The 11,034-nt window shown below is 39.8% G+C and overlaps 1 protein-coding gene across 1 annotated transcript; it reads right to left on the bottom strand.

Annotated features, from left to right (window-relative positions):
• Positions 1 to 3,113: 3,113 nt before the first annotated feature.
• kctd2 (potassium channel tetramerization domain containing 2) lies at positions 3,114 to 10,706 on the bottom strand. Its single transcript, XM_068736790.1, has 6 exons — positions 10,008 to 10,706; positions 7,097 to 7,205; positions 6,922 to 7,013; positions 6,685 to 6,780; positions 5,433 to 5,558; positions 3,114 to 4,529 (listed from the first exon to the last, which is right to left on the bottom strand). The coding sequence occupies exons 1-6, from the start codon at positions 10,389 to 10,391 to the stop codon at positions 4,500 to 4,502; spliced, it is 837 nt and encodes a 278-aa protein (XP_068592891.1). The 5' UTR covers positions 10,392 to 10,706; the 3' UTR covers positions 3,114 to 4,499.
• Between the last annotated feature and the right edge of the window lie 328 nt (positions 10,707 to 11,034).

The raw sequence follows: 11,034 nt of genomic DNA, 5'->3' as shown, positions 1-11,034 counted from the left end.
AAAAAATGTTTCGTCAGCTTCCAAAATGTTTTTTTTTTCTCCACAGTCTCCATTGACAATATTCACATTTGACATCAATACTGTTGATAAATGAACACAAAGTAACGGTTAATAGGTGACATTTTATCAATACCTCTAAATGAGTACAAGTGGTGCATGTCCACAAACGCATGCAGTGTGTTTACAGGTTAACTGGCAACATGATCCATGGATTTAAACAAAAAAAACTCTCTTTTGTGTGTTGAGGAAATGCTTTAAAACCGAGGTCGGGAGGGGAGGGGGATTTTTTTTGTTCGAAGCCATCCTGCGTCTAGAAGTTGAGTTAAACTGACGAGACAAAGATACAAAAAAAAAACAACAACCAAGAAACATGACGCGTGAGGCGGAGAACGTGTTCTCGCTGTAGACCAACTGTTCCACAAGAACTCTAAACACACAAACCACAGAGCCATGCCCCCCCCCACACCCACACCATGCATCACATACACTTTGCACCAACACGGAGGTCAGACAAACTCCAGTACACAGTACACGTCATAATCTCTAGAACAATGCATGCTCTCATGTTTTCACGTGCCCAAACAACAGATATATATATATATATATATATATATAGATATATATAAATATAAATATATATATATATAAATATATATATATTCTTTTCTTTTGCAGATTTGTTATAATTGCACATAATCTGTTTGACTAACTAGTGCAGGTGAAAGTAAAACTAAAATGGTAAAAAGTTATTTTTTGTTTGTTTTAAAAGGTTTGTTTTAGGTCAGCGGTTCCCAACCCGTTTGTCTCGAGACTCTTTAAAACCAGCTGAGACCAGTTCAACAGAAAACACTTAATAATAATCTATAAGACTCAACGACGTAGAACTCTCAAAGAAACACGTGTGCAGCCTTGTTAGCATGCTTATGCTCAGCAGCTGTGATGTTTACCTTGCTAACCGTTTTACTTTAACATTCTAACATTTTACACACCAATAAACACCTGCCATGTCACATTCAAATTGTTTAGCGGTCTTGTGTAGTTATTCCGATAGAAAATGAATTGTTTTTAACACGTTGGGTTTTCTGCTTTAGTAATTCTCTCGCCGTTAAACTTGTTGGAAAACTACCAATCCACTATTGTTTTGCTAGTCACTCTTTAGGGGTTTTCTGTATATGGCCCAAAATCTAAAAAGTCTGAGGATCCCCAAAGTCAGCAGAGTTCATCATCTGGGGACCATGAACATCTGCACAAAACTTAAACTAACAAATAAAGTTAGAAGAGAGAATGATGAAGCATAACACAAATATGTTGTTTTTTTTAACCATCTTGCGGCACTCCCTCAGTTTGGGAACCGTTGAACTATAAAGCAACCGATGGGAGATCCATGGGACCATGACGGTGAAGGGTATAGGTGCTTCTTAAAGAGTGGGATCATCAGAGGTGGCTTCAGCATGCAAGTCAAGAAAGGATAAAAGAACAGTTCTATTGGTCAAATCGACTTGTGATCACAAGAAGAGTTTTACTAAGATAAAAGCAGATTTCTTCTTGCTTCCCTCCCATTTTGGTAAAACACAAAGCGAATCCACTGCCAGTGTTCTCAGCAGACTCGGACACAATTTTCTAACTCCTTTTGAGGAGCGATAAGGGCCGACGTGGACGGATTCAGCTCTTAAGCAAAATGGCACAAAGTAAAGCAGCTGGTAATCAGTGTGTCGGTGTTTGTTTGGCCTCTCGCTGAAACACTGACAATAAAAATAAAATAAAAAAACAAGCCAGCGACCGCGCTACACACTTTACCTCAGGGAGGTGCCTCCTGTCTGCTATAAGGGATGAGAGGCACCGTATGATAGAGAGAGGGGGGGGGGGGGCAACTGTGCACAACACAGGTCAAAAAGGCACAACACTGGACACAGACGAAGGGGACAACAACACCCAAGGTGCTTTGCAAAAAAAAAAAAAAAAAAAGACCCAGAGATACAACGAAGGAGGAGGGAGGGGGACTGCTCCTCAATGAGACGACTCAGATTAGCAGAATTAAAAACTGCACAAAAAGAAAACAGAACAAAGAAGAAGAAGAAGTTACATCAAAAAGTTTGAGCCTCAGGGAGCGGGACGACAGCACAGGTACAGTTATTCTTCTTTTTGTTCATGCGTGATATAATGTAACTGCATCAGATATGTTTTCTGTACAAAGAAAGGAGTGATTCACGATCAGACACTCTTTTTGTTTTCTTCTTCTTTTTTTAAGCTTTTCAGGGATTTAAAATGTTCAGTCTGAGATTCTCCATCTATGATATGTGTAAATACGGCTCAAACTCTGCATTAAGTTGCTCGTGTAACAAGGCTGCTGCGTTTACAGCAGTAACAACGTTAAACTCTCGGCTGTAAACATCAATCAACGGAGAAAAGTCTAAAAACTCACCGGTTTCAGTCTCTCAAATGAGAAGATTTTCTCTGTTTTATTTCAATGTTTTGCAATTTGAAGACGTCACCGTGAGCTCTGTGAACTTTCATTTTTCACTACTACGATTAACCTCATGAATGAAAACTATCATTGTTTGTTTGATGACAGCTATGACTGCAACCAACGATGATTTTACGGATTACTTTCTCTATAAACAGATTCATAGTTTAGTCTAAAAATAGTGTAAGATGTCACATTTTCCCCCCAGAGCCCAGGGAGACATCTTCAAACCTCAAAGATATTTAATTTACAACGATACAAAACAGAGAAAAATAAAGTTACAGTTGCTGATAATATTAATGATTAATATCTATTAATCAGGTATTTGAGCTCAGCTTTAGCTACTTGAAGCCCTACAGTTCTACAGGAAATGCACATTTGAAGTAGCAGCAAATTCAGTTTTACGATCAATCATTTTAAAAAACATAGTTGAACACATTCAGCCTGATAATCCGGTTGTTCCGATTATGATTGAGGAGAGTTTACAAGTACTTCTGTGTCGTTACAAATCTTAAAATCAGCACCGTCACACTGCAACTTAACGCCAAGTAGATTTCAAGAAACACACACTTCAAGCAAAGTTATTTTCTATCTGCTGGCACAGCAAAAACAACGTCACATAACATCTGAAATATAAAAGCTTGGGGGGGGGGGGGGGGGGGGGGGGGGGACACACGTGTGGCAGGTTCACTTACAGTCTGTTAATCTCAGCGTCGACGTGGGGCTCAGGTGTCTCAGGTATCTTTTGAAAGTGACGAGACGGATTCAGCGTGCTCGCGCCGCAGTTGCTACGGGTTTCTGCAGAACGTGAGGCGGTGAGATCAGCACACGAGGTGCAAAACAAACCGGCCACGGTCCAAAACGACACGTTTCCTTTTCCCCCCTGATTACAATTTTTAAAGATATGCAAGAGATCAGAGCGGGATATCTAAGAGAAAACTTTTTTTTGAGTGTGGTTTTTTTTTTTGTTGGGAGGAACACTTACAGAAATCGTGCAGCTGAAAAAACGTGGTGATATTTCAGTCGTGGACATTTGAAAAGCAGAGAGGCACCGCACACACGTACTCACATCCATGTGACCGGGTTTGATTCTGGTTATGAAAAGTGATATTTTCTCCCGTCGTTTAAATACCCACCGAGAATATGTAAATATATGACAACTATGATACAGAAATCAGTAATTACACCATTTTCAGATTATTTCATCATGTAGCCTATATAGGTTTATATAGATTCCTCACATGCCTCCACAAATTGTACAGTCTTCTTTAAGTCAGTTATTTTCTTTTTTTTTTTTTCCGCAGAAAATATCCCAAAAAGGAGCGACCCGACTCGAGTCCGGGAGCAGGAAACAGAAGAGGAGGAGGAAGAGGCGAGATTTCAGGACGGCAGAAAGACGTCGGTTCCGTCACTTCTTTAAGGTGTTTCTAAAAGGAGGAAAACGCTGCATCCGGCTGGCTCAAACAGAGCGATCGGACTCCGCCTCCGCCCTCCAGGCTCCACCCTTCGTTTGTTATGCCGGCGACCTGCCTCGGACATCCAGCCGAGGATTCTGGGAGTGCAGAGAGAGAGGGAGGCAGCGGGCAGTTCACTCCGTCAGCAGGTTAGGGTTAAAAGTTCCTTTATTGAGAGTCCTGAGGAGATTTCTGCTGAGTCGACAGAGCCAAATGTAAAAGATGATGATGAGGATGATGATGATGATGTTCTGTGCGTCCATCACCACCGCAATGACACTGACCATCAAAAGGAAAAAAAAGCTGCTTTGAGGAAAACCCGCTCACTTGTAATCCCTTTTATACTCCGCCTGAAGCCAGTGATGCAGGAGGAGGAGGAGGAGAAGGAGGAGGAAGGTCGGGGTCCTGTTGGAGCACAAGAGGAGGGAAGAGGGGAGGGTTTGATGATGACGATGATGAAGGCGGCGGTGGTGGCAGGAGGGTAAACTCGTGGATCTCGATGAAAACGGGAGAAAATGTTCCGTGTTATTGTTTCGTTTCTTTTTTTTTGTTGATAAAGTTTTATTTAGCTCGCCGTCTCTTCACATCCGCGAGCCTCGCTCCTGAAGGATCTGTGAGGACAGAAAGAAACACAAAGTCACGCAAATCTTGTTTTTAAAAAAAAGAAATCCCCTAAAAGCTCAAAGTGAAGCTCACTTACTGGTGATGTCATCAGAGCAGAAAGCTGTTCAAGCTTCTTAAATATGAAGATTCACTGTTCATCTCTCTCTTAAATGATTTTATGTTCACCGTTTTATTATTTGAGCTGCTTGTGAACCATTTCCATATTGTTTTACATGTTATAGACTCAATTGACAGATTAATCAATAAATAATATGTAATTTTCCTCTGATGTATTGCAGGAAGACATGAGATAGTAATATATATATATATAATAAACATATATAATAGAAAGGGTTTGTTTACTGTGTTACCTGCAGATTAACACGCAGAAACTATGTTTTGTTCTGTGATGTTGCAGGAGGTTCAAAATATTCATGACCAAAACAAAAAAACAATAAAGAAAAAAAATAGTTTCAGCCTCTGTGATATTTCATATTTTTGTTATTGTCAACAAATCCCACGAAAAGATAGAAATCAACAAAGTGTTCTATCAACGACTCTGTCATCGGACGCTACTGAAGACGTGAATCTTTAACAAACAGCTCACAAATATATAATAACATTTAAATAAAAGTAATTAAGCTGCTCACTGTAGTTTATATCAAACAAAAATTTGGTTTTGGGACTATTTTCAGTGGCGGATTAATCCACATTTGGAGGTTCACAACCTTTTTTACCTTCTCAGATTGTTTTCTATATACTGTGTGTGTGTGTGTGTGTGTATATATATATATATATATATATATATATATATATATATATATATAAAACTTGTATCAGGTTTCCGGTATACAGAGCATCCTGGTTGGTTCTGGTCTTTTGGTGGGTAAAGAGCAGAGTGTTGGGCTCACCTTGGCCTTCTCGGTGGGCTCGATGACGATGCCGTTGGTGGAGTTGTTGAGTTCCCGTGAAACGACACATAGAAACTCTGCCTGGTCCTCGTTCCCGTAGTTATAAGAGGACCCGATGCTTATGAGCTGAGGATGGGAAAAACACGAAAGGAGGATATATTAAGTTCTCTGAAAAGTTTTGAAGAAGTTTGAACAATCTGAATTCTGGGCACGATTTCTATTTAATAATTTTTCTCTTTATGGGTTCCAGCTTCTCAAATGAGAGGATTTTCTTCTTTTCTCTGTTTTATTTTACTATATATTAAATATCTTTGGATTTTAGTAAAAAACAAGACGCTTCTTTGGGCTCCGGAAGACACGTTTCATTATTTAAAAGATATTTTAATGACAAAATGATCAATCAATCAATGAAGAATAAGATTAACAGAATAATAAGTTCTGAAAAAAATCATTAGTTGCAGCCTTAATAGTCAAAAAACTACAGGGATGAAACTAATGATCGTTTCATTATTTAGTTTTTTCAATTTAAAACATTAAAAATAATTAATACAATGATATTAAATGGCGGATGTTGGCATTTCATACTTAAATTCACTGTAAACAGCTGTGAATGTATTAGTTATTTCAGCTAAATGTCACAAAATTCACAGACTTCTATTGTTGTTTCAAGTTTTAATAAAGTGATAATAAAGTATCTTAAGGTGATAATAACTGAATATATTTGAGTTTTGGAAAGTCATATTTTGCTAACACAAAACAATCAGCAAATTAATTTCAAAAAATGGAAATTATTTACTATTTTTCTCTTATTTTTTATCTCCTTCATAATAAACTATCTCTCTGGTTAACTCTGGTGCATTTACATTAAATGTTGATTAATGTGCACCATCCTTGGTAAATAAACAAATAAATACATGAACAAACAAATAAATAAATAGATTAATAAATAGATTGATAAATTAGCAAATAAATAGTGTCTTTTAGTTTATGGAAAAGTAAACCCTAAATAAAATGTATTATTATTAATAAATTATCCTTAGATGCAACCTTAAATATCACCAGCTATATGAAGATAACTATGTGTACTTTTTTAAAGTAAAGCATGTATATTTGGTTTGATACTAACATGATTAATCTGGCTTCCCAAAATGTATCCATCAGGAACAAATACCTAAACGTTTTAGGCTTCTCTCCAAACAACTGAAGCATGAACTAAAACATGACAAAATAAAAAAAGATGCATTTCCTGCACCTGCTCAAACTTCCAGCCATCCGACATGGTCGAGACCATCTGTGTGAGCTCCTCCTCTTGGCACTGAAGTACTCGATACACGTGCTTCACAGGTCCCTGAGGGCCACGACACACACACACACACACACACACACACACACACACACACACACACACAGAGAGAGAGAGAGAGAGAGAGCAAACGTTAACAATCTGAACAACCTGGATTAGTACGAGGAGGAAGTGTGGTGTCTGTACCTGAGACGTCCGGTTCTCGTTGTCCCGTATCCTCTCCTTCACCAGCCTCACCAGAGACGCGATGTTGTAGAACTCGGCTTCCTCCAGAACACCTGAGGAACAAACGTTTAGATCCTGAGACCTACTGTGTTTTCTGGGTCTCTGTGCGCTCTGAATCAGATCACGACGTTCTTACCTTCCTCCGCCAGGTTCTTATCCATGATCAGCTTCCCGTGCCGAAGGTAGTTGAGGATGGGGCCGAAGTATGTGGGGTCCCTGTCGATCAGGTAGGCCCCTGTCTCGTCCTGCAGGGGGGGGGGAGACAAATAACAAAAAGTTTGTCCTCACTGTTAAGACATGAACAACAGCCACAATAAAGCTCTTTCCCCCTGAAAGTCAGTGTATCTCACCAAAACTACATTTTACAGATTACTTGTGAACACATCATGATAACGTTATAATTTACCTTCAGTCAGTACTCATGTTCACTGAGCAGAGACTGAAGGCATCATAATGTAACTGAAGTGAACATCCGTTGGTTAGCCGTTAGCGGTGCTGCTAACGTTACTAGCTCTCCCCTGAATGGTTGTTTACAATGTAACATTATCAGAGATCAGAGACTAGAAACAGAAGAGGAGAGAGGAAGCGAGGAGGAGGAGGAGAGAGGAGGAGAAGAAAGGAAGCAAGGAGGAGGAAAAGAAAGGAAGGAAGGAAGCGAGGAGGAAAAAGGAAGAGGAGAGGAAAGGAAGGAAGCGAGGAGGAGAGAGGAGGAAGAGGAAAAGAAAGGAGGGAAGCGAGGAGGAGGGAGAACGAAGGAAGGAAGGATGGAGGAGGCAAGGGAGGAAGGGAAAGGAAAGAGAAGGAAGAGAAAGAGGGAGGAGGAAAGAGGAGGAGGAGGAGAGGAAAGGAAGGAAGGAAGCGAGGAGGAGAGGAGGAGGAAGAGAAGAAAGGAGGGAAGCGAGGGAAGTAAGGAGGAGGGAAGAGAGGAAGGGAAAGGAAAGGAAAGAGGAGTAGGAAGAAGGGAGGAGGAGGGGGGAACGAAGGAAGGAAGAGGAAGGAGGACGTTATAATTTACTCATGTTCACTGAGCAGAGCCTGAAGGCATCATAATGTAACTGAAGTGAACCTCCGTTGGTTTGCCGTTAGCGGTGCTGCTAACGTTACTAGCTCTCCTCCTGTTGGTTTAAACACTGATTGGTTGTTTTCAATGAAACATTATCAGAGATCAGAGACTAGAAACACCACTTCTACTGAATACTGGAGAAGAACCATCGTCAGTAAAACTTTATTTACACTCTGATGGTTAACATTAAAACTGTATTTACACTGATGGTTAACGTTAAACCGTGAGGGGGATCAGTACAGATCACAGATCGATGGAGGTCCTTTACACCACTAACTGAAGTCCAAGCAAACATTTCATCTATCCTGGAAACAAGAAGTTTAGTTGGGCGGCGTTGGATGTTGGAGAAACTCCAGATTCATCCATCATTGAATATAGGGCTGCAACAACGAATTGATCAAATCGATTAACATCGATTATAAAAGCGTTGGCAACGAATTTCATTATTGATTCGTTGTGTTGCGCGATTATTACGCCACTCAATAAGTCGAGGAGATGTTTGAGTATAAAAAAAAAAAGTTGAGTTGAGCGCAGAGCGAAGCGGAGGTAGAGGAAAGACCATCGGAGAAACCCGTAACGTTGTTCTGAAACACACGGCGGAGGCAGAGAAATCAGTACGACCTAAGTCATCCAAGGTGTGGGAGCATTTCACACTCAATAAATCAAAAAGGTGTGTTAATTGCAAGATATGCAAAAGCCACATGGCACGGGAGCACCACGGCGATGATTCAGCACCTAAAACGTAAACATGTTGGAGTCCTTGAGGAGGAGGAAGAGTTCAACAGCAGGTCAGTCACTACAGAATGCTACTGTTGTTCCGTTTTGAAGTGAGGAACGTAACGTCCCTCCAGTAGCTCTCCTGGTGCTGCTGTTTACTCGTTATCCAGCTTGACAGACATGACAAGTTAGCGTTAGCTCGTTAATAACAGCAGTAAAGCAGTGGTGGAATAGTTTGCAAGACTAAAGACACGTTTTTATTCACTCGCCTTTTCCCCGCCAATTCATCGATTAATCGAAAAAAATAATCGACAGAATAATCGATTATTAAAATAATCGTTAGTTGCAGCCCTAATTGAATAGAAATAGAAAAAAGAAAAAACTGACTTTGGGCAACTAGATTAGTGTCACTTTGTACAAAATAATAAAACACCTTTGTGCTAAAGGAAAAAATAAAACCCACCTTTAAATTCCATATATTAATTTAGCATCTGGAGTTTGTTTTGTTTACATGAATATTTCCATTTTATGTTCCTAACTTTATACAATCATCACATTTCAGAGGTAATACTGTACTTCACTATATTTATTTGACAGATTTGGTTCCTAGTTACGTTATAAATTATATAATATATGCATAAATATTAAAACATTGTATGAGCAGATAATTACATTTTCTTTAAAGATATGTTTGCACACACATCTTATGACACATACCTGGGTACAATTTTGAGGTACTTGTACTTTACTTGAGTATTTCCATTTTCTGCTACTTTATACTTTTACTCCACTACAGATATTTGACAGCTTTAGTTATTAAGTTAGTTTGCAGATTCAGATTATTAAAACTAAATTCTAAAATAATAAACTATGATGTATTATTACGGATTGAGATACTCAGCCGTAAAAAATCGAATTAATTAAAATGAGGGTATCAATACATTTAATTTACTTTAGTATGCCACTTTTACTTGTAAATGGGTATTTCTACACAGTGGTTCTACACAGTGGTATTACTACTTTTACTTTAAAAAAATTATCTGAGTACCTCTTCCAACTCCGTAAATGTTTAAATGCATTTTTCATGATGTAAAATCTACATAGAATATGCCTTTGATTGAATATAAAGGCACATTAAAAATAAGAATTAATATTAGTGTTTTCTCCATTTTTATGTATTTTCTTATGATATTTGCGTTATAATTGTTATTATACTACTATAATAGAAGTGTAAATAAATGACATTATGATGACTTTCTGTACTCACCTTGTCGGAGTCCAGGTCGGGGTCTTCTTGACACAGTCGGAACAGGAACGACTTGGGGTCCCGACACAGCGTCTGTTTGGTCGTGATGAAGTACGTCCCGCCGACGTTCAGGCGAACCCAGCGCGAACCGGGTTCGGACGGGGAGTTCGTGTTGCTGCTCTTCGCCGCAAACCCGAACACCGAGCGTCCACCACCACCGCCGCCGCTGCCGCTAGACACCCCGCCGGGACTAAGCTGCTGGCTGCCGCCACTGCTGCTCCGCGGCGGAACCATGATCGTGGGCGACGCGAGGCGCAGGGAGCCGCGAACATCGCGGTGGTGGTGCTGCTCGGGCTGCTCGATGGTGCCAGTGCCGCTCGGTTCCACAACATGCAGTTCAGCCATGTTTTTTTTTTCTTCGTCTGCAAAACACACACACACAACCGCACGATTATCTAACGACACACTGCGGGGAAACAATGTCTTCCTCCCAGCCGATTTGTAAACAGAGCGAGGGTATTTTTCTGTGGCATCAGGGCGTTGCTCCTCACACCTCGACCGCCTCCTTTCCTCCTCTCTCCTCCTCGAAAATTAAGACACGGATATGACCCCTAACGGCTGTACGGCGGCGGCAGCAGCGCGTTTAATCGTCTCTTCACGAGATAAATCGCTCATTCTCTCGTCCGTTCAAACGTTAATCAGAAGAGGAAAAAAAGGGGCAATACTTCCGGGTTGTAACGTGATTACTGTTTACTTCCGCTGTGTCGTCGTTTTTCAAAATAAAAGCAAACACAGTCATATTTGGTTAGTGGAATTGTATCTTCTCAAGTAGTAGGCTATATGTATTTATGTTTTAATCTGCAACATTTAAGAAGCAAATCAACATAAATGACATTAAGTTGAAATAACAGAAAAATTCAATTACTTCACCTTTTGAAGTGTGTTTATATGGAAAAGAAGCATGTCAATTCCATGTTTTGTCATCTTTAAAAAATAATCTTCACAATAATATAATTTGTAACGACACATGTTAAACAATAATAAACAT

This window comes from Cebidichthys violaceus, unplaced genomic scaffold (assembly GCF_023349555.1).
Source record: "Cebidichthys violaceus isolate CVI_PGR_0920_01 unplaced genomic scaffold, fCebVio1.0.p SCAF_72, whole genome shotgun sequence".
Lineage (NCBI taxonomy): Eukaryota > Metazoa > Chordata > Actinopteri > Perciformes > Stichaeidae > Cebidichthys > Cebidichthys violaceus.
This window is presented reverse-complemented; position numbering and strand designations above follow the sequence as displayed.

Excerpts from the sequence above, each read along its gene's own strand:
- kctd2 (XM_068736790.1), bottom strand. The coding sequence starts at position 10,391 with ATGGCTGAACTGCATGTTGTGGAACCGAGCGGCACTGGCACCATCGAG. Across the intron at positions 7,014-7,096 it reads TAAGAACCTGGCGGAGGAAG|GTGTTCTGGAGGAAGCCGAG; the intron begins GTAAGAACGTCG and ends TTTGTTCCTCAG. Across the intron at positions 6,781-6,921 it reads ACGAGAACCGGACGTCTCAG|GGACCTGTGAAGCACGTGTA; the intron begins GTACAGACACCA and ends CGTGGCCCTCAG.